The sequence below is a fragment of the Microcaecilia unicolor genome, chromosome 2, assembly GCF_901765095.1.
Source record: "Microcaecilia unicolor chromosome 2, aMicUni1.1, whole genome shotgun sequence".
Classification (NCBI taxonomy): Eukaryota; Metazoa; Chordata; class Amphibia; order Gymnophiona; family Siphonopidae; genus Microcaecilia; species Microcaecilia unicolor.
In genome coordinates, this window is record NC_044032.1 from 574,899,375 (window position 1) to 574,922,344 (window position 22,970).

Below are 22,970 nucleotides of genomic sequence, written 5' to 3' on the forward strand. Positions count from 1 at the left end.
TGCAAGCATACAGAAAGGAACATACTGTTGTAAGTATGGATAAAACACAACTTCTAATGGAAGAAAACAGAGCAATCAAACAGAAAATCACAAATGCCAGGGGTCTCAATTCTACACAAAAAGTCAAAATTTGTTATATGAGTAGAACAGCAAAAACAATGAAGACTGCCAAGGGTGGAACAAAGGAAGCAGCTTTATTGAAGGGCCATGTTTCAGCAAACTTGCCTGTATCAGAGGTCTGTATAAAAGTACATATAAAAGTTAAATCATGCTTAATACAAAATCATATATCAGTAGTAAAGAAATCAAAACATATATGTGTGACCCCACCTTCAAGGAGGAAAAGTATATCCTACTATACCCAGATTTATACCTCAGATATACTTCATCAAAACGGAGGTAAGGGCCCAAATATTGTCACTAGCTTCGCTGTCCTATTTCAAAAATAGGAGAGGAATAAATCCAAAATAAGTAACTCAATTAAGCAGATGCTTTACCTTTAAAGCAAAATAAATGTATTTAAAACTGTTAATTTAACATTACATTTTTACTATATTTAACAATATTTTTGTTCTTCTATAGACTACCAAATCACTGATTTCCTAAACACTTATAGAAGACCTATCAGGTAAGTATCATCTTTGAATAAACAAAATTTGTATTTTAACACCGATTTAACATCAATAATTTGCTCTAAATTACTCTAATTTGTAGGAATTGATTCTTTGTTTTATTTATTCTTCAGGTTCCTCATCGATCAAGCAGGTATTATATATATATATATATATATATATATATATATATATATATATATATATATATATATATATTTTAGCAAGTCTCTTTATGTATCTCAGTTCTCTACATACTTGTGTAGCTGAATTAAATAACTTAGCAGTTTCTTCAAGTCTTCTGGTCTTGGTCTTTCTTTTATCGTTGGGTACCTTAGATGTGATGATAACTGGAACCAGTAACCAGGTCTGGGGGTACCTACTACGCTAATCTTTAAGAACTTAAAGGGAAGAAACCTGAACCCTAACTAGTTTCCTCAACCAAAGAATTTTGCTTAATTCGTATATTATTTTCCTATCTAGCTTTCCCCATAAAAAGAATTTATAATTATTTAACCCTATGCTATCCCATCCACAAATAACTTTTCAAAAGGATTTTAAATCTCAATATAATTTTCTTACAATTATAAAACTACTGAGCTTATGATACAAGACTCAGAGACTTTAAAGTCCTCTGACACAGAATAGCACACAGCTGCTCTAAATTCCAATATATATTTAAGTCAATTTAATTACTTTTCTTTTTCAAAGTAATTTACTCTGAGCTTTTGTGGAGATTTATCAATTTATCAATTAATTGTTTCTCACAGATCTCACTTTAGCATGGCAGTTCTCAATGTGACATGTTATAAGCTGATTAAGCCACATCAGATAATCAAACTATTAATAATAACAATTTGATATTTTAAATTATTTTCCTTTAAAACAGGAGCTTTTCACTTCAGCTCTCAGACACACCTCTAGAAGCCTAAAAGACCTGCAAGGCTTCTTAAATTAATTCAGTCACAGTCACAATACTCATTAAACTCCTAAAATCCTCAATCCGTTTTTTTAATGGATTTTTTTTCTCAGCTGACCAGAGACCAACAATACAGATCCATTCAGCATTAAACCTACCTTCCAACTGCCTCAAAATACAATTTAGAACTTTTAATATGTAATATCCTGATGCGAGCCCCTGCACTAACACAAACTCCACAAAACAGCTCAAAAACACAGTTTTATAACAAATTAAAACATTTCACAATTACACGGTTCTTAAACAACATTAAACACATTTTCCATACCTTGTGTACCCCCAGCATGTTATTTTCATTTTTCTGTTCTGCATGCGCCCGCTGCACGGCTCTGCCATGAGCCGGCATCTGGCTCGTACTGTCACCGTTCTTCTCCCTCGCGACACTTCTATAGCACGTGCCACCCAACCACATGCACGATTACAATTTAAAACATTTAACACGCCGGGATAGTGCACCGGAGCACTTCTCCCACTTGTCTCTGTCCCACGCCAGTCTGTCTCCTCTTCAGGAACCAGCTCTGCCCATTAAAATGAGCGGGCTCCTTTAAGGCTGGGATTCCCCACTTTCCTGTGTCTGGGCGGGTGTCTGACGTCAGACGCAGGGCCAATCAGGGCTTTCCCCACCTCCGCACTGGCGCTGCTACCCAAGAACTGAGCGATCCTGTTCCAGAATGCTGTGCGGCCATCTGACATTCCCGATGACGTCAGACATCGACGCAGCGCTCCCAGCTCTCCGGGGCTTCCCCTTCACTATTGCCGTGGCTCTGCTCTGGCCCTGCACTGCCTCTCTCTTCTGCACCACCCCGGCCCAGAAAGAAACGCTGGCTACTGCAGACGTCGGACCCTCTCTTCAAGCCTGTTATCAACGCCTCTCCCCTTCACCACAGCGGTGCACAAACACCATTACTGCTGCCAACAATTCCACTCTCCACAGACCGCCACTCAGCCCCTGCACCGCCATGGTACCGCGCCACAGCCAGAACGCCCTTTCTCCTCCCAGAATCGCCACTCCAGCACTGTTCCAGGTTAAAAAAAAAAAGATTTCATTTAACCCCTTAGGGGTTACATTCATGCGGGCTCAATAAAAAAATGTTTAACATAACATTTTTCCCCTAAAATTTATAACTTAAATTTTCCATAAACTATCTTAATACTCAAAGACATCCAACCAAAAGTTTGAAAAACTCATAATAACAAGATTATACTATTACATGCAATAATTTTCTGTCAAAAACGTGGGTCTCTTCCCTTTGGTTGCTCGCGAGGAAGATTTCTTCCCCCGCACCAGAAGGAGCAGTTACAACTGTGTCAGCAACCTTTGATTCTACATTAGTAGTGGTTTGGATGATATACCACTCACTTTTCTTTGGAGACACACTATTAGTTGAACCAATAAATGTATCGTTTGCCTTTTGAGTTATCTTATTATTATAAGTATTTTCTATATCAGTAACCAATTCTGATGACATTTTCCTAAGTTGATCCCTATGTAAGACTTTTTCCAACCTCTCCTTATTTCTGATTTTAAAAACATTTGACCCAAATGCAGTAATTACAAGAAATAGAACTGGATTCCAAACATCCTCAAATTTGTGTCTAGCTTTAAAACCTTGCTTCCTAACTAGAACCCAATCCCCAGGGTCCAGAATTTCGCCTTGGCTTTTCCTGTCATGGATTCTCTTGTTTTTCAATATGGCCTTCTCAGATGTTAAATTTGCTATCACTTGAGCCTCCTCCATACGTCACCGTCTCTCAAGAATCCGCTCATTCACATCCAGGTCATTCTCACTTTCTGATATATCAAACAAGGTTGATGGCATCAAGGATTCTCTTCCTAGAAATAGATAAGCTGGCGCATAGCCCGTTGACCCATGTACTGTGATGTTATATATTTGCTTAATTTCACAAAGGTAATCCGACCAACACCTTTTCTTTTCTGAAGCAAGGGTTTTGATTAGTTGACTCAGGGTTTTGTTGAATCTTTCACAACAACTGTTTCCATTTGGGTGGTAGGGTATAGTTCTTGACTTTCGAATGTCTTATCATCTGCACATTTCCTGATGATATCAGCCTCGAAACACGATCCCTGATCGGAATGTATAGCTCAGGAACTCCATACACAGCAATCCAATGTTTAATTAAGCACTTTGCCATGGTTCTCGCAGATTGATTCTTTGCTGGAATAGCCACTGTAAAATGGGAAAACATGTCACATATCACTAATATGTTTTCATATCTGTCCAACAGTGTAATCTACCGCTACCACTTCCAACGGTTTAGTTACACGGAAACATGACATTTGAGCATGTTCCTTAGGGCAACATTCTTTAGCCATGGTACAGAGTGTGCATTTTTTTTATCCAGACTTCCACATCACGAGCCATTTTTGCCCAATAAAATTTCTGCCTTAAAGTTTTTAACACAAGCTCACTTCCAAAATGCCTACTATTATCATGGTATACTTGGGTCTCTTCATTACGATGAACTTTAGGGACCACTAATTGATAAAACTTGCTCCCTATTTCTCAGGTCTTCAATTTGCCTTTATAAGATACGGTTCTTCATAACTAGATATCTCCTTTGTCCCCACAAACACTTAAATTTGGGAGAAGAGTGGTACAGAGTAGGCTGAATTCTATGTTCAAGGGCATCAGTGAACTCATGTAGGGTCTTCTCTCTGTGCCTGTATGATTTCCAAATCTGTATACAGGGATTGTACCTTTGCTACCATCTTGGAGTTTGTAACTGAATTACATTTTAATTTGTTGGAGAAATCCCAAAAATATTTATTGTGTTCTTCTTCTGATTTTCCCATTTCCTCCTCTGATGGTAATCTAGATAACAAATCCACATTCTGATTGATGTAGAATATAAGTCGAAGAAGCAAAGTCCAATTCTGCCAACTAGGCTAACCATCTCTATTCAACAGCTTGTACTTTTGCTCACTGTAGATATTTCAAGGGGTTATGATCAGACCTCACTATGAATCTTTTGTAAAGTAAATATTCTCTGTACTTTTCTGTGGCAGCCCACTTCAAAGCCATGAGTTCCAACTTGAAGGTGGAGTAGTTTTTGTCATTCCGCTCAGATTTCCTCAGTCCCCTGCTAGCATAAGCTAATACCCTTTCCTCTCCATTTTGTACTTGACTTAAAATAGCTCCTAACCCTTTAAAATTTGCATCGGTAGTTAATATAAACGGAGTGTCAAACACAGGGAACGTTAACACAGGAGCTGATATAAGTCTCTCTTTTATTCTTTAGAAAGCTGTTTGACATGACTCGTCCCACACAAAAGGAACATCGGCTCTATGCTTCTTAGCCTTTCTGGTCAGATGATGCAGAGGTGCTACTAATTGAGCAAAGTCTTTAACAAAGCGTCTATAGAAGCTAACAAACCCTAAGAAATTTCTCAATTCAGACTTGGTTTGTGGAACAGCCTAATTTTCTAACACTTTAGTCTTTTCTGGATCTGTAGCAATTCCTTTCTCCGATATTACATAGCCAAGGAACTTCACTTCTTTACTAAGTAACTTACATTTGGCTGGTTTAAGTTTCAACTCACATTGTTTTAATCTTCTGAAGACCAATTCCAACCTCTGAAGATGTTCTTCAAATGTAGAGGCATATACCAAAATGTCATCTAGGTACAAGAGTAATATCTGGAAAACATGCTCTTCCAGTACTGTCTCCATTAACCTTTGAAAGCTGGCTGGGGCGTTGCATAGGCCAAAAGGCATACTCATCCACTCGAACAATCCAAAAGGTGTTGTTACTGCTGTCTTATGAATAGCAGAAGGGTCCATATCTAATTGGAAGTATCCAGAGGTCAGATCCAAACATGAACACCATACAGCTTTCCCTAAAGCATCTAAGGATTCATCTATCCTTGGGAGAGGCTATGCGTCTTTGATTCTTACTGCGTTTAATCTTCTACAGTCACAGCAAAACCTTAAAGTTCCATCCTTCTTTCTTATTACTACCGCCGGAGAAGCCCAAGGACTATTGTTTTTCTTACTGGTGCCGACGCTCCGCTGCTGCTTCCGATGCTCCACTCTCCCCAGACCGCCTCTCAGCCCCTGCACCGCCATGGTATCGCACCGCCGCCAGAACGCCCTTTGTCCTCCCAGGATCGCCACTCCAGCACCGTTCCAGGTAAAAAAAACCACACACATTTATTTAATTTAACCCCTTAGGGGTTACACTTGTAAAGGATTATGAATCAGATCATTAACTATGAATTATTTAAGATAAATATTTAAAATATATAAATTTAAAAACATGTTATAAATGAAAATGAAAACATATCAAAGGCAATAGGAGACAAAGGTTATGTTAAAAAAAAATTGTGTGAAGACAAGAGAATATAGAATAGAATGACAAACAGATAATGCAAAATGAATAATGTAAAATAAATAAGGCTTCTTTTGCACTCACGGAACAGGTACAAATAACAATTACATACTATAGTTACATTTAATACAGTAATGGAGCAAGATGGCAACCGTAAGTTTGCAGGCAGTTTGAAATCCTCACTAATTTATTTTCACTTAACCATGAAGGAAAAAAGGAAAGGTTGACAGCAGAGAGCTAAGGCAACTGTTGCCCCAGCGAAAACAACTGGTCCAATTGATACCTTTTGTCAGCAGAGTTCTGCCCTGACTATGGCTCCAGGTGGTGTGCCACTAGGAATGGTTCCCAAGAAGGGAGAACTGGAGCCTCTCTTCGCCCAGGATACCACCCTTAGTCCAGAGGAGCAAAGAATACTTCTCTGTCCTGCAGAGAGTTCTGCAGTGACATCGGAAGATAAGTTGAGGAATTCACAAGTGACACACCTACCTGTGAGTCATCAGAGTTGCTGAAGAGAGTGGAAGCCTACATATGCTGTGCAACTGAGAGATCATGAAAAGAAAGTACAGGATCTCGATGTGAGAGAATCAAAATTGGAGTCTATCGATGTAGTTATAATAAAAGACAATTTATTGATTAATAGAAAACTGGAAGCTTTCAAGCAGTGGTTCCCAAACCTATCCTGGGAGAACCCCAGCCAGTCAGGTTTTCAGGATATCCACAATGAATATTCATAAGAAAGATTTGCATGCACTTACTGCAGCAATCCCAGCCCAGTTTCCATCAAAAGAAAGAAAAGGCTAGGTGGGCTTTCTAAGGATTTGAGCTCACTCCAGACAGAAGATAAAAGCTCTTTTGCAATCCAGATTCTGAAAGGGTTTGTTCATTTGTGAACATGGGGCCTCGGAAAAATGTTTATAGAACACTTGACTGATGAACGTGAAAGTCCAATATTACTTTAGGCAAGAACTTAAGGAGAGTGGGCAGCACTACTATTATGATAAATTTAGTATAAGATAAATATTTCACAAGGATCTAGAGCTCACTATCACTGTGTACTGAATTAATCACCGTTAAAAATATGACTTTCCTGGTCAAGTTCTTGAATTAGCAGGTGTCCAGAGGCTTGAAAGGGGATTTTATCAGTTGAGTGAAGTCCCAAGAAATTGTGCTTGGCTTAATGGGATGCTGCAGTCAAAGCAAACCTACATAAATTTGGAAAATCAGGGTTGTAGAAAGGGGGGGATATCTTCTACTTTGCAGCGATAACTGCCAAATACATGGAGGTGAACCATGGCAGACTTGGTTTTTAACTCACACTCCTAGAGATGCAGAAAGGAGAAAAGGAAATGGGACACCCATCTTGTTTCGATAATAGCGGTTTCCCTGCCCCTTCGCCGGGATGTCCTCAGAGATGGGCATCCCCGTTCAATTATGCCCCTCCACGTCTCTTCAGCTTGAAAAAGAGATGGATGAGGGGAGATATGATTGAGGTCTACAAAATCCTGAGTGGTGTAAAACGAGAAGAAGTAAATCAACTTTTTTCGTGTAACCAAAAGTACAAAGATTAGGGGATACTCAAGGAAGTTACATAGAAATACTTTTAAAACAAATAGGAGAAAATATTTTTTCACTCAATGAATAGTTAAGCTCTGGAACACTGCCAGAGGATGTAGTAACAGCGGTTAGCGTATCTGGGTTTAAAAAAGGTTTTATCAGGTACCTGCTATTGAGACAGACATGGGGAAGCAACTGCTTGCCCTGAGATTGGTAGCATGGACTGTTGCCATGATTTGGGTTTCTAATAGGTACTTGTAACCTCCCTTGGCCACTGTTGGAAACAGGATACTGGACTAGATGGACCAGTGGTCTGACCCAGTATGGCTACACTTATGTTCTTATGTTACCACGTTACTATGTTATAACCATAAGGAATGATCAACATTAACAAGAAAGAAACCATCATAAGAAGAATTCATATCTAATAATACTGTGGGGGGGGGGGGGGGGGGGAATCATAATTCTGCTGATACTAGCCCACATTAATGGAGAGTCAAAGATAAGATCTGGAAACAAACTGGGAAATAATGAATAAAATAATTCTTCCACCTAACCAATGCCTTTTATTAGATCTAATGACAAGCAATAAATCCCCTTATTAACTATCAGCAATATCAAAAAGAAAACCAATCCCCAACATCATCTGCTTGAAGTAAAGTCTCAAACTGGTCACAACTCAACCCTTCCTCCTTATTCTCTGATGTGTCTGTCCTACACAAACCTTCTACATTGTCACTCTGTATCTGTTATACCGGAATTGGCGATCGCCATCACGGTTATTATGTAAGCCACATTGCGCTTGCAAATAGGTGGGAAAATGTGGGATACAAATGCAATAAATAAACATACCACCTTTCTGTGGATCTTGCAACTACATTCAAAGCAGTTTACATAGTATATACAGGTACTTATTTGTACCAGGGGCAATGGAGGGTTGTGACTTGCCCAGAGTCACAAGGAGCTGTAGTGGGAATTGAACCCAGTTCCCCAGGATCAAAGTCCGCTGCACTAACCACTAGGCTACTCCTCCAGAAAGTAGCTGAACAGTTTTTGTTTGGGACTAGGTTTACGAATTGAATCAAAATTATCAGGACCTGATCCAGTCCTGGTTTTACTCTACTACATGCCCAGATTGGTAGTCTTGTTTTTCTTATGCAAAGAGTAAATGACCTCCATTTTAACCCATAAGACTACCTGGTAGAATCTCCATTTACTGAAGGGTCATTTTACTAAGGTGCGCAGAAAAATGGCCTGTGCTGGTGTAGATGAGTATATTGGACGCACACAGGTCCATTTTTCAGTGCACCTGCAAAAAAGACCTCTTTTATTTTGCCCTAAAATGGACGTGTGGCCAAATGAAAATTGGCACACGTCCATTTTGAGCCTGAGACCTTACCACCACCCATTGACTTAGCGGTAAGGTCTCACGCGTTAACCAGGCAGTAATCATCAGCGCACATACAATGCCAATTACTGCCCGGATAGTGCTGCATGCCAGAAACCTTTCCGGCATGCATAGCAGAAGCTCATAAAAAATGAAATTACCACCCAAGCCACGTGGTAGCTGGGCGGTAGTTCAAAATTGATATGTGTACATGCCTACGTGGCTTAGTAAAAGAGCCCCTGAAGTACATAAGTGGAATCAATACACACCTGTGGTGGAACAGGCTCAACCACACTAAATTAGAAACAGAAGTCTGTGAAAAGAGGAATAGAAAAGTTCTTTCCAAGGATAATCTGATGGGATTTATAGCAACCTTAATTTGCAGCTTTCCATTATTATCCGAAGAATCCATTTGGGGTAATGTCTCAAAATGGGCTACTTTTGCACATATCAGGACTGGAATGAATCTCATTCCTATCCTAGGATATGTCAGAGATGATCTCAGTCACCAAGATTTATTGCCAATGTTTGTCTCAACAACTGTCTTGTTCCAAAAACACTCTCCTTATGGAGTTCATAAGGCATAATTTATATAAGCAACATAAGTACATGCTTGGAAATTCTTTTTAATCAGGCCAGTGGTGCCCAATTCAATTCAGACAATTTCTGTGCCTTTCAGTCATATTTTCTTGTTCTGATTACATTTATTGGTATTTGAGGATCTTCTCTTTTCCCACATGTAATATAAAATAATCACATGGTACTGACACTTATCAACAGGGCTTAATTTGTAGACAGAAAAGAAGAACTGCAGAGCTTGAGGAGGATGTGAGCAGGAAAAGTAGCTGCAACACAGGGGGCTGATCATGGAATAGACTGACTTTTCTCTGCTGTGCTCCAAGTTTACTCCCTCCCTTCCTCTTCTCTTTTCTGCAGACTGCGTAGAAGAGAAGAATATAGAACACCCCTGGCTGTTCTGGAGTCTGAAAAGAAGTGGTGGAACTGTGTTCTAGGCTTTTTTCCCCCCCTGAAATTAAACCCTGTTATTTTAAGTAATATTGTTCTTGGGCTTTTTTCCTTTACTGTTAGGTCTAGTTTTCTTGCATCTAGCTTTTTACCGATGAGAATGTAAATGTTCTAAGTGATCACAACTCCATGCTCCATACCCACCTATTTGAGTTGATGAGGGGCCAAAGGTGTATGTAAAATCTCAGTTTTACCCCAACAGCCAGATTCTCTTGCACGAGGACTGATCCAGTCAAAACCTTATTCTAGGTATTGCCTTTGAGCTTCTACAGTTGCACTACCAAGGCCTTTTACAGTTAGTTATTTGAATTATAGCCCGCTAATACCAAAAATGAGTTCAAAGCAGGTTACAACCAAGAAAAACTAGATTACATATCAGTATAGGATGTAACAAAAGACAGTTTGCATATTACTTAATACTCCTAAGCTCAGAAAATTGTCATAAATTATCACACATTGACCAAATTATGACTACCATGACTCAGTTCCTTAAGACAAATTTAGAAAACAGACAGGTTTTTAATCTGTTTTTAAAATTAATAAAACCAGATGCATTCTTTAACATTGATGGAAAAGAATTCCATAAGCTGCCTGATATGAAAATAGAGACATAAACAGTTTTTTTTAGATAATCCCTCGATTATGATGGAGACAAAACCACAGAGATTGTCAAAAATATTTCCTTGTTGAAGAACTAAGTATTTTCTAGTTGTAGAGCATGAACTGAAGTGGCAATGGTGAGGGTCTAAAGTAATGGTCTTTTATCAGATTTACTGTTTTGTTTTGGGGGTTTTTTAACTTCTTTCCCAAGAGGTTCTCCCTGGTGAATAGTACGTATTCAAGTCCATCATGCACATCCTTCTAAAGGCCTGATGCTCACAGCCATGAGAATCTGCATGCTCCCAAAGCCATGGCTAAGGCTCTTGATACAGTTTCAAAAACAGAACAGATTATTTCAACATTCCTTTCCTTGCTTCAAACAAATTGCGATGTCTCTCACTCTAGAGAAGTAAAAGCCAATTCATCCAGCATTAGAGCATGGTTCTCAAGGACTACTTCTATTGGTGCCACAATCAGGGGTGGGAAACTTGGAGTGAAGAACACAGCTCAACTGACTTATGAGAGGAAACATCAAGGATTCTCTAGTCTAGCTCCTGGTCAAAGATTTCAGATGCCTACAATGGTGAGAAAAGAGGAAAGGGGACATCCTCCCGACTGTTTAGAAGGGAGAAACTTTATGCTAAGGCATGGATGTCTTGAAACTGTTTGTATTTTGACAATAGAGATTGGCCTTATTTCCTGGCACTGTTGTTGTTGCTGCTTTGGAGCAGAAATGGCTGCAACTCCTATCTTCAGTCTCTCAGCTTTGAGTGCTAAAAGAGGTTAAGGAGAATGTGCCTTAGCTATTGCGCCTCCACATGATACCCAGCAGCAAAACATTTTGAAGATAAACTCGGTAGAGAAAGCCTTTTCCCTGGATGAGTGGGAAGAAGAGGAAGATTACCCTGCTGCTGGACCTCTTTTTGTCTCTGTGTAATATAACTAATCCTTTGATGCAGATGAACTACTAGCAACCATAGCTCCCTTGTCTTTTGGAACCCATATTTTATGTGCCAACATGGTTTACGACTTGGATGTTGAGTTGAAGATGTTAGCTAAATTCTTTGGAGCCTTATGGCCCAGGCAACATCTTAGCTTATTTCCCATTGTGCAAGAGGGGGAAAATAAAGGTGAAATAAAAATGAAATTGACAAGGTAATACACAGCCTCTAATGCTCTACAGAGTCAAGGTAAAAAAGGGTCCTATGCAGTGACAGCATCCAAAAAGAAAACAAAACAGAGAAAATTTTAAAATACCTAATTAGTGAAACTGTTGGAATGACTGACGGGAAAATAAATTGTGGATCTGTTCACCTGCATAGACAGAATAATGACTAAGGTGGCTCACATGACTGTGGCTGTACAAGAATATCTGCACTCAGCCAAAGTAGCTACTTTTTATTCATCTGTTTCCTCTGAAGATAACTTTAGAAAACCAAGTATTGCCTCCTCTGTTTCTGCAGGAGAAAAGTGCACGCTGACAAGAACCTGTGAAAGTCCAACCTTGGTCTCTTCCTCAGGGCTCTGTAGTTAAATTATGTCATACTCTGATTTCCCAAAGCTCTTCAGCCAGTCTGATAACTCCACTTCCCCACCTCTCATTGTTCACCCCGTCCGGAAAAAGTTGGAAGGAAAAGCCAAAGCTCAAACTCCTCAACTTGCAGTAGTGGGGCAGCCCATGCCTTGAGACTGAAAAAAACATCAGCAAATGTGGAAACTAAGTTCAGGTAACCAGCCAATTTGAGATAACTCTGGACCACTTCTAAAACAGAAACAAAAAAGGTCCACTGGACACATTGCTGGCATGGCTAGCAACACACTAGAAGAAGGGTCAAGTCTCATTTTACATTTCACCTTTAATTGATATACCACAAATAATAAAAATATCTAAGCGGCTTATATAGTCAAAGGGGAGAAATTTAGTTTAGGGAAGACACACAAGTTTAAATAAATCGAGAGACAAATAAAATTAGGAAATAAAATTTATGTTTCAATATTTTTATTGATGACTCATCAGAACAAAAACACATTCCATCTTGTAAACATAAGGAAATAAAATTTAAAGATACGATGTGAGGGAAGGGAGGGAGAGGAACAGGAGACGAATGAGTTGCTATGGTAAGATAATGATGACAACAATGGAGGCAGAAGAAAATTAAGTTGAGGTAGTGGGAAAACCAGAGAAAAGTAATTAGTATTGAGCAAAGCTTTACATTTTATAAGAGAAGGTTCAGATCTTATTGTGAAGGAAATAGTATTCCATAGAGCTGGAACAGTAACACTAAAGTGAAAGATTTGACAATTGACTTATTTTCACTGTACACTGACTTGAGTGAATTCCTTCAAAAAGGCAGCAAATAAATCCTAAGAAATTAAATAAATAAATAAAATATAAGTATAGAAAAGGGTGGGAACAATCAGTAGGTGTTGACGAGCTGAATGGAGACTGTGCAGTGGAGCATAAGGAGTCAAATGACTTAGACGAAAGGAAGGGGAATCAGTGCATATAGGCTGATAGGCAATGAATAGGATTTTGAAAGCAATACAAAAGAAAATGGGGAGCCAATGCTTAGCAATGAGAAGCAGCAATAAAAACCAGCAGCGAGTCCACAAGAGAAAAATGCTAGCCAGCAGGAATGTTAGTAGCCTGCTTCCCTCTTGATCTCTCCAATTCCCCCTCTGTGTTTCCCTTTCTCTCAATCTACTTTTTTATTGCTGAAGAACAGTTTTCTTAACAATTAGGGGGTCCTTTTACTAAGCTGCGCCGAAAAGTGGCCTGCACTGGTGTAGACGCATGTATAGGACGTGCGCAGGTTCATTTTTCAGTGCACCTACAAAAAAAGGCCTTTTTTGGGGGGCCAAAAATGAACGTGCAGCAAAATGAACATTGTCATATGTCCATTTTGGGCCTCAGACCTTACCGCCACCCACTGACTTAGCGGTAAGGTCTCACACATTAAACGGGTAGTAATCATCAGCATACCGTCAATGCTGATTACTGCGCTACGCAGCAGAAAATTTCCTGCGCACGTAAAAAATGAAATTACCACCCGGGCCACGCAGCAGCCGGGCAGTAGTTTCAAATTAGTAAAAGGGCCCTTCGGTGTTGATTCATTAAGGCTTTATTTCCAATCGGCATCTATGTTCTAATTTCTAGTGGAAATGCTTACCTGAAAATTTGCACTTTTGATGGTCTAGACAAGTAGATTTTTCCTTCTCTGGGATATCAGAAGCTAGAATTTTTAATGCATCTGAAAACCTGATGATAAAGAAGATGGATGATAACATTGTTGGATACTACACCTAACATTTCCTGGTTATTTGAGGATCAATCAAAATGTGAAAAAATATATTACTCATTAAAAATGTTTAAAATATTCAGGTATTCATTCATTATATTTAGAAATTTTAAGATCAATATTTAGCTGGCATGGTGACAGTACTTAATTTAAGCACCAGTGTTTATTTTTTTTTTTTTACAAAGATGTTTTATTAAAATATTTGTAACAATACAAAAACAAGAGAACTATTAAACTGTATACGTGGAGGGGCATAATCGAACGGGGCGTCCAAGTTTTCATGAGGGCATCCTCTCAGGCCGGCCCCGCGAAGGGGAGGGGAAAACCGTATTATTCGAAACAAGATGGGCATCCATCTTTCGTTTCGATAATACGGTCAGGGACGCCCAAATCTCAACATTTAGGTTGACCTTAGAGATGGTCGGTCATCCTTGATTTTCGGCAATAATGGAAACCAAGGACGCCCATCTCAAAAACGACCAAATCCAAGCCCTTTGGTCATGGGAGGAACCAGAATTCGTAGTGCACTGGTTCCCCTGACATGCCAGGACACCAACCGTGCACCCTAGGGGGCACTGCAGTGGACTTCACAAATTGCTCCCAGGTGCATAACTCTCTTACCTTGGGTGCTGAGCCCCCCCCCCCCCAAAAAAAAGCCCAAAACCCACTCCCCACAACTGTACACCACTACCATAGCCCTAAGGGGTGAAGGGGGGGCACCTACATGTGGGTACAGTGGGTTTCGGGTGGGTTTTGGAAGGCTCACATTTACCACCACAAGTGTAACAGGTAGGGGGGGGGGTGGGCCTGGGTCTGCCTGCCTGAAGTGCACTGCACCCACCCACTAAAACTGCTCCAGGGACCTGCATACTGCTGTCATGGAATTGATGCTTAAATATACATGAGTCAAGTAATAGTGCTGTCATTATGAGATGTTAGACTGATATTATCCAAGCTGGACCCTGTTTTTGTTACATTAACGACTGGGCTCAATTTGTCCACTTAAGTAAGATCAAACTTATGAATTTGTAATATATTTTGCCACCAGAAGTGCACATTCAAAAAATTGTTATTTTTCCAATTTAAAAGGTCCGCCTTTTTGGCTACAGAGAGAAGTATATGGAGCAATTTGGTGTCCTCCTTAGATAAGAATGAATGTAAGGCTAAGGAACCAAAAACAATTACTTTTGATAATTGATCTTGAATATTAAAAATTTGCAGTATAATATTCCAAATTTGAGTCCAAAAATCGTTAGCCTTTTCACACTGATAGAAAATATGTAAGAAAGTACCTTTCTCCTTTTTACATAACTATCATAAATTATCTTGGGAAAGACCAGCTATTGATTTCTTATGAGAAGTCCACAAGGCTGTAATTTGAAGGAAGAACAGAGATTCTATAGTAGAGGCTGATGATATAGGCCTATTGTATTTGGACCAGAAGTACATCCATTATTTGTTAGATAAATGATACTGAGAATCCTTTCCCATGTACGATTAATGCTCAATTCATGTGAGCTATTCTTAAGAATGAGCATCTTATCTCACGGTGAAGCAATGTGACCTTTGTGAAAGAGACATTGAATAAATTGAATAATAGATGGTAAACATGTAGTTACATTTTCCAATATATTACTGTCTTTACTACTGTGTTTTAATTGGAGCCACTTGAAGAATTTAGATTAAAATAGTGAAAAATGTAACTGAAGCACAGAGAAAGGCATAATCCTACTAGAGTCAAAAATTTGTTCAAGCGATCAAATGCCTAAATTTAAACCAATCCAACCAAATTATGGATTTATTATTAACTTTAATTTTGGGGTACACAAGTATTGTTATACTGGGACAGACCGAAGGTCCATCAAGCCCAGGATCTTGTTTCCAACAGTGGACAATCCAGGTCACAAGTACCTGGGGCAAGATCCCAAAATAGTACAATACATTTTATGCTGTTTATCCTAAAAATAAGCAGTGGATTTTCCCTAAGTCCATTTTGAAAATGGCTTATGAACTTTTCTTTTAGGAAACTATCCAAACCTTTTTTATATCCCGCTAAGCTAACTGCCTTTACTACATTTTTTGGCAACGAATTCCAGTGTTTAATTACACGTTGAGTGAAGAAATATTTTCTCTGATTCATTTAAATTTACTACTCTGTAGATTCATTGCGTGCCCCCTAGACCTAGTATTTTTGGAAAGAGTAAATAATTGAGTCACGTCTACCCGTTCCACTTCACTCATTTTTTTAAATAGACCTCTATCATATCTCTCCTCAGCCATCTCTTCTCCAAGCTGAAGAGCCCTAGCCACTTTAGCCTTTCCTCATAGAGAATTAGTCCTACCCCCTTTATCACTTTTCTCGCCCTTCTCTGTTTCTTTTCTAATTCCATCATATCTTTTTTGAGATGCGGTGACCAGAACTGCATACAATATTCGAGTTGCGGTCACACCATGAAGCGATACAAAGGCATTATAATGTCCTCATTTTTGTTTTCCATTCCTTTCCTAATAATACCTAACGTTCTGTTTGCTTTCTTAGCTGCTGCCGCACACTGAGCAGAGGATTGCAACGTATCATCAACGATGACACCTAGATCCCTTTCCTGGTCAGTGACTCCTAATATTAAACCTTGCATTACGTAGCTATCTATGGTTCAGGTTTCTCTTTCCCACATGCATCACTTTGCACATGCTCACATTAAACGTCAACTGCCATTTGAATGCCCAGTCTCGTAAGGTCCTCTTGTAATTTTTCACAATCCTCTTGTGATTTACCGTATTTTTAGGACTATAAGACGCACTTTTTTCCTCCCAAATTTGGGAGAAAAATGGGGGGTGCGTCTTATAGTCCGAATGTAGCCTCCCTCCCTCCGTTACAGGCACCTCCCTCCCTCCGTTACAGGCATCTCCCTTCCTCCGTTACAGGCACCCCTCTCTCCCTCCGTTGGAATTTTAAAACTCCTCACCTTGTTGGTGTGACTCGTGGTAGCAGCAGCGCTTCAGCGTGCACGTCGCTCTTCACTCGGCCAGCCTTCTCTCTCTCAGGCTGAGTGAAGAGCGACGTGCACGCCTGTAACGGAGGGAGGGAGGGAGAGAGCCTGTAACGGAGGGAGGGTGCCTGGAACAGGGAGGGGGGCCTGTAACTATTTTTCGGACTATAAGATGCACTTTTTTTTTCCTCCAAATTTGGGAGGAAAACCTAGGTGCGTCTTATGGTCCGGTGCGTCTTATAGTCCGAAAAATACGGTAACACCTTTGAATAACTTTGTGTTGTCAGCAAATTTAGTTACCTCACCGACCAGGAAAGGGATCTAGGTGTTATCGTTGATGATACGTTGCAACCCTCTGCTCAGTGTGCAGGTCCAGGAGTGGAGGAAGATACGCTGGACCATGAATGGGGGGGGGGGGGGGGGAGAGTGGTATGGAGGGAAAAGATAGGCAGCATGTGATTATTTAATCACAATTACATTTTTTATCGTAATTAACGTGCAGCCCTAGTTTATGTTTTCTTTTATGGCACTTTTTCTGTACAGGCTGTTTGCTTCATCATGGTCATGTTATAAATTTCAAAAAGACGATTCATAAAAGCAGATCTTCAGACTTCACCAGAGAATCCAGAAGACAATGCTGACATGAAGACACCACCATTTGAGAACAGAACATTGTGGAGGATTTCGCCCCTGGTCAAAACATAATTAATCCAAACTAGAAAGGGGAGTATGTGATGCATATTGAGAACACATACAATACATACTGTACACCACAACATGGGCTACACTGTATCCTTTCTAACTGCATTCTATACAGTAAACAAATCTGAATTGTATTACTTACACTGTGTCTATAAGCTTCTGTGAGCGTCAATGTCTGAAGTGCTACATTTGTGTTCCCATCCACATGTGAAGTTTCAGTCCACCAAGTGCTTGCTACCAACATCCCTGCAATACCCTTGTAAATAAATTTCTCATAAACTTTAAGTATATTCTGGCTACTTAATGCCACATTGATGTACTTTTTCTCATGATTCTAGAGGTGTATGTGTAAGAGAAATTATTGTGTTACTAAATAATCTTATTAATATCTACAGTCCAGTGTGCAGGGTCCTTAGGAAGTTATTTTTCTTACCTTATATTGCTGACAAAGGAAGAAAGGAAAAATTGCTGTTCTAGAGAAATATTCTTCTGAGGTTTAGGAACAAACTTATTATCTTCAGCTATCTCAAGAAAGACATTCTTCCCAAGTTTTGAAGACTTGTATAAACGGAAGTTTCTGTTTTTTGTATATACACCTGCAGGAAGAGACAAAATTGTATTTCAAATGTTTTTATATGACTCTATGAACTACAGGCTCATTTCAAATTTATCCTTTCTGAGCAAGATTTTTCAAAATTTGATAGCAGCTCAGTGATTAGACTTTCTACTTACTACAGAACGGTTAGATTTATAAGAGCTGTGATTTTAGAGGGTATGGAAATGAAATGGTTCTACTTGTCCTAACAGTGCTTCTATCAAATTCTGGATAGGGGCAACTCTGCACTATTGGTGTTGCTTTACTTATCAGTAAGTACATAAATATTGCCACACCGGGACAGACCAAAGGTCCATCAAGCCCAGTATCCTGTTTCCAACAGTGGCCAATCCAGGTCACAAATACCTGAAAAGATCCCAGAAAAGCTCAATACATTTTAAGATGCTTACCCCAGAAATAAGCAGTGGACTTTCCAAAGTCAATTTAATAATGGTCTATGGACTTTTCCTTTAGGAAGCTGTCCAGACCCTTTTTAAACCCCGCTAAGCTAACTGCCTTTACCACATTCTCTGACAACAAATTCTAGAGTTTAATTACACGTTGAGTGAAGCAAAAGCTAAGCCTCAAGCAAAAAGTGTTTAACCACTTTAGCTCTTTTACATTTAAATGTTTTCAAAAACTACTTTTGGATGAGTGCTTTCAACAAATTGGCTGATTACATGTGGAGGGTGCCATAACAGTCCATTTTGTTTGTTTTTTGAATGGGCTATATCAGCATTAGCACAAGGCTTAGTAAACAGGGGGGTAAATATCTCATGGACCTTTCCAGTTGGATGAGGGAAAACACACAAAGTTAAGCCTCCAAAAACAGAAGGGACATGGGCAAGAAAAATAACTGTACTGAAACTGCCATTCTCAAAATTAGAAAACTTGTAATTATATTCAAAAGATAACATTTGAATTTTAGGGATAATTCTGGATCCTTTTCTAAAACAGGACAAAAAATTCTAAACGTGTCAAAAATAGGCATTAACCTGTACACTTGATTGAAGCCTTACATTAGCTCCCTCCAAGTGGTCAAGCAAGTACTGGTTATATCATACTTAGACTAAATTCCCGGTTGACCTTCCTACTAAAACTTTTAAATAATTACAGATGCTGCATAATTGTGCAGCACAGTCAGTTTTACCAGGGACAGACAGTGAAAACTGTACACAGATCCAGAGAAATGCACTGTCCTGATTGCTAAGATTTAATAACAAATAGCCAAGGAAATATGTTCAACCAACCCATACAGGGTATAAAAACTAATTACATAAAATATTTTTGTGCTCAGAACTTATATGTGACTTCTATAAATGTGAAAATTCACATCTGCCAGTCACTGCCATCTATCATTGCACCTACCATAACATTTCAAAAAGGCAGCTGAAAACCCAATTGAAATTGTAGATTAATTCAAAACTGAGAACATATATGTTGAAACACTGTTCTACCATATCAGGCTTCTGCTACTCGCTCACAAGAGCAGTTTCATATAGATTGATGCAGGATCACAAACGGCATCAATTAGTATACATTGTCCCAACTTGGATCCAAGTTTCACCACAACATAGTGGCTTCAGGGGATAAAAGCTGTCGCACACTCAATCACTCCAAGATGGCATTAAGAAATGTGACTGGGGGCTTTGGAGCCAAGATCCAACCTCAACCAAGTATGGTCCTGAGACTATGACCTCAGAGTGGCCATTAGGCTCCACTATGCTGAGCAGCTGCAGCCAGCAGAATAGGGAGCTAGGCCAGGGATAGTAGCACTGTAAGCACAACCTCCCACAAGTGGAAGGTAGAGAAATACTGGATTTTTCTAGGGAGCACCATAGCTTATGCTGGTGATGTCACTGGCTGAATTCAGTTTTCTCTACCTCTACCTGCTGGTAGGAAGGGATAACACCCAATGGTTCAGAGCAGTGGAGCTGATGCTAAGGAAATAAATAATAAATGAATAAATAAATAAATAAATAATATTCAAGTATAGCAAAGCAGATAGGGGGGTCTTTTCCATTATTAGGCCTAGTCAATGGTAGAAGTTTTGCTTTCCTTAAGTATAGGGCTGCATTTCGATTAAAATTTTAATCACAATTAATCGTACAAATAAAGGTTATTTCCCACTGCAAGTCACTTGACCTTTATTGCCCCAGACACAAAATAAACTGCTTTGATTGTAACCACAGAACAGTGGTATATCAAACCGCATCCCCTTTCCCTAAAGGACTGATAATCTCCCTAGACTAAACAAATTAAAAATGAAGTCTAACCTGCTTTTCTAGGCTCCTCGCAGCCAGTGATAGTCTCTGATATTTTTTAATAAAGGCTTTGAAATGCAAACTAAAATAAACCCCAGGCAACAAAAACTAGAGCAGTTATAACAGCCTTAGGCTAATCTAGTCAGCAGCAGTAACCTCAGACTGATAGTGACAGTTAAGAGTAGAGGACAACAGTGGCAAAAGCAGGAAACGATAATACTCTGTGGCTGCCCTCTCCATGTTACCAAACATCAAAAATTATCCACATTTTATAAATGGACACAACCTTGAGTCTATGTTGGCAGACCGGTAATGGTAGTTTAATTAATCATTTCCTAATGACCAGTGGATCAGACAATATGGTCTCCTAGGTCAGTTTTGTTCTATAGGCTTTAGTTTGGCTACCTCTTGGTTATGTAAAAGTGCTTATTTGAGAAGCCCTATGTACATTTTACACATGCATAAACATAATTTAGATGCATAAGTTGCATACATGTCTAAACAGAGCCAAGATATACAAATCTAAAATTTTAAACATTTTGGATGTTGATGCTTGTGAAATGGATACTCTGGCCCCACTTAACTGGTGTGTATACGTGTCTATTCCTCTATGTATTTCTTAACAGGCACTGCGTTGGCAGATCCTGTTCTAAAATACTAACACAACTTGAGACATCTCAATCTAGACCTCTCAATTGCACTTTGTATGTCCTTTTTAAAATGCTGCTCAAAATGTCTCAAAAGAGGCAACAGACTTTGAAAAACAACTCTACAAGGTCTTTTTAGTTAATACCCCCTCCCCCAATATATCAATCCAGGGCTGCACTAAGAATCCAAAATTAAATGAAAAAGACAACCCTCATTTATGAGATTCCCCACTTGTGCGGCTCATTCATCCTGTGTTTCAACATAGAAAGAAAAGCTGCTTACCTATAATAATGTAAATTAAACGCACGTACCCACCTATCTTTCTGGGGAGTTGATTCCTGCATTATACTAAGAAGGCTCAAGAGGTAGTAGTTGTGTGGAAAGCCCACGAATGATCTGAAAGCTTTTTGCATCTAATTTAGTGGAAGACGAAGAAGAAAACTATCCTTACAAGATCTTCCGGGGAACAGAATAGTGAGGATAAAATACCAAAATGGAAGTGAAGAATCATGTGCTGTAAAAATGTATTATTCCCAACAGAGAATCATGCAAACCACTCAACTACAAAGATAGTAACACACAGAATTAGACTGGACACGGCTGTGATTTGATAGAAAGAACTGCCAACAGGCTACACGCTGAGAGCACAGTTTATTGCAGAGAGAGAGAGAGAGAGAGTGTGTGTGTGTGTGTGTGTGTTGTGTTGTTTGGATCACTACAGAAAAGCAGTTCACTAAATCATCTGTGTGATATCAGTAATGGACTGCATGACTCCTGAAGCAAGCATCATCGTCAAACCACAGCCATATCAAGGCTAATCCAGAGTGTCATTACCTTTGTAGTTTAGTGAGATAACTTTGCATCATTTCCTGTTAGGAATAATAAATCTTTGTCTCTCAAATTTAACCAGCTTTCTATAGGGAACCCCCCCATTACAAATAAGAAACTGCTTTACTCCTAAATTGCTGAAAACTTGAAGACAACAAAGGTGCAACCAAAGAATTATGAGAAATGTTATTTAAAAACAAATTTTTAAGAGGCGACTCATAACCTTGTTGGGGTCATCTTTGATTCATCTCTCTGCACATATCCAACAGACTGCTAAAACCTGTCATTTTTTTTTCTCTATATCATCAGAATTTGTCCCTTCCTTTCGGAACACACTACCAAAACCCTTATCCACACTCTCATTAGCTCACACTTAGATTACTATAATTTGCATCTTACAAGTCTCTCACTAAACCCCCTCTCCCTTTCAATCCGTTCAAAATTCTGCTGTATGACTTATCTTCCACCAGTGTTGCTACACTCACATGACCCCTTGGCTCCCTATCTGTTTCCGTATACAGTTCAAACTCCTCTTAATGACTTACAATTGCATTCATTCTGCAGCTCTCTTAGCTCTCACTACAACCCTCCCTGGGAACTACTTTGATCAGGTAAGTTTCTTCCACTGCCAAATCCAAATTCCATTCCTTTTATCTTGTTGCATAGTATGCCTGAAACAGACTTCATGAGATAGTACATCAAGCTCAATCTCTAGCAGTATTCAAATCTAGACTAAAAGTCCACCTTTCTGAGGCTGCGTTTTAACGTTTAATACCTATTCACCTGTTCAGTAACCACATCTGTTTTAATCATTCCCACAATAAATAACTCCCTAATCCTTATTTGTTCTGTTGTCTGTCTTGAATAGATCGTAAGCTCTGTCAACCAGGGACTGTACATGTTTTGTGTACAGTGTTACATACATCTAGTAGCATTATAGAAATGATAAGTAGTAGTAGAAGTAGTAGTAGTAGTAGTAGAAAAAGCTCCATAGCCAAACCCAATATTATTTTGGACCAATTTACAGCTATTGTGGTCACTACGGGGCCTTTTTACCAAGCTGAGGGGAAAACAGCCCTGCACTGGCGGCAGGGGCCATTTTTCCCGCATGCCAGGGCCCTTTATACCACAGAAGGT

The 22,970-nt window shown here is 39.3% G+C and overlaps 1 protein-coding gene across 1 annotated transcript in view; it reads right to left on the reverse strand.

Moving 5' to 3' along the window:
• The window catches only part of PRIMPOL (primase and DNA directed polymerase), a 157,510-nt gene that overhangs the window by 20,446 nt on the left and 114,094 nt on the right, over positions 1 to 22,970 (reverse strand). The window contains 2 exon segments of the mRNA XM_030191501.1: positions 13,678 to 13,766; positions 17,932 to 18,094. Of these exon segments, the coding sequence (XP_030047361.1) occupies positions 13,678 to 13,766; positions 17,932 to 18,094 (252 nt within the window).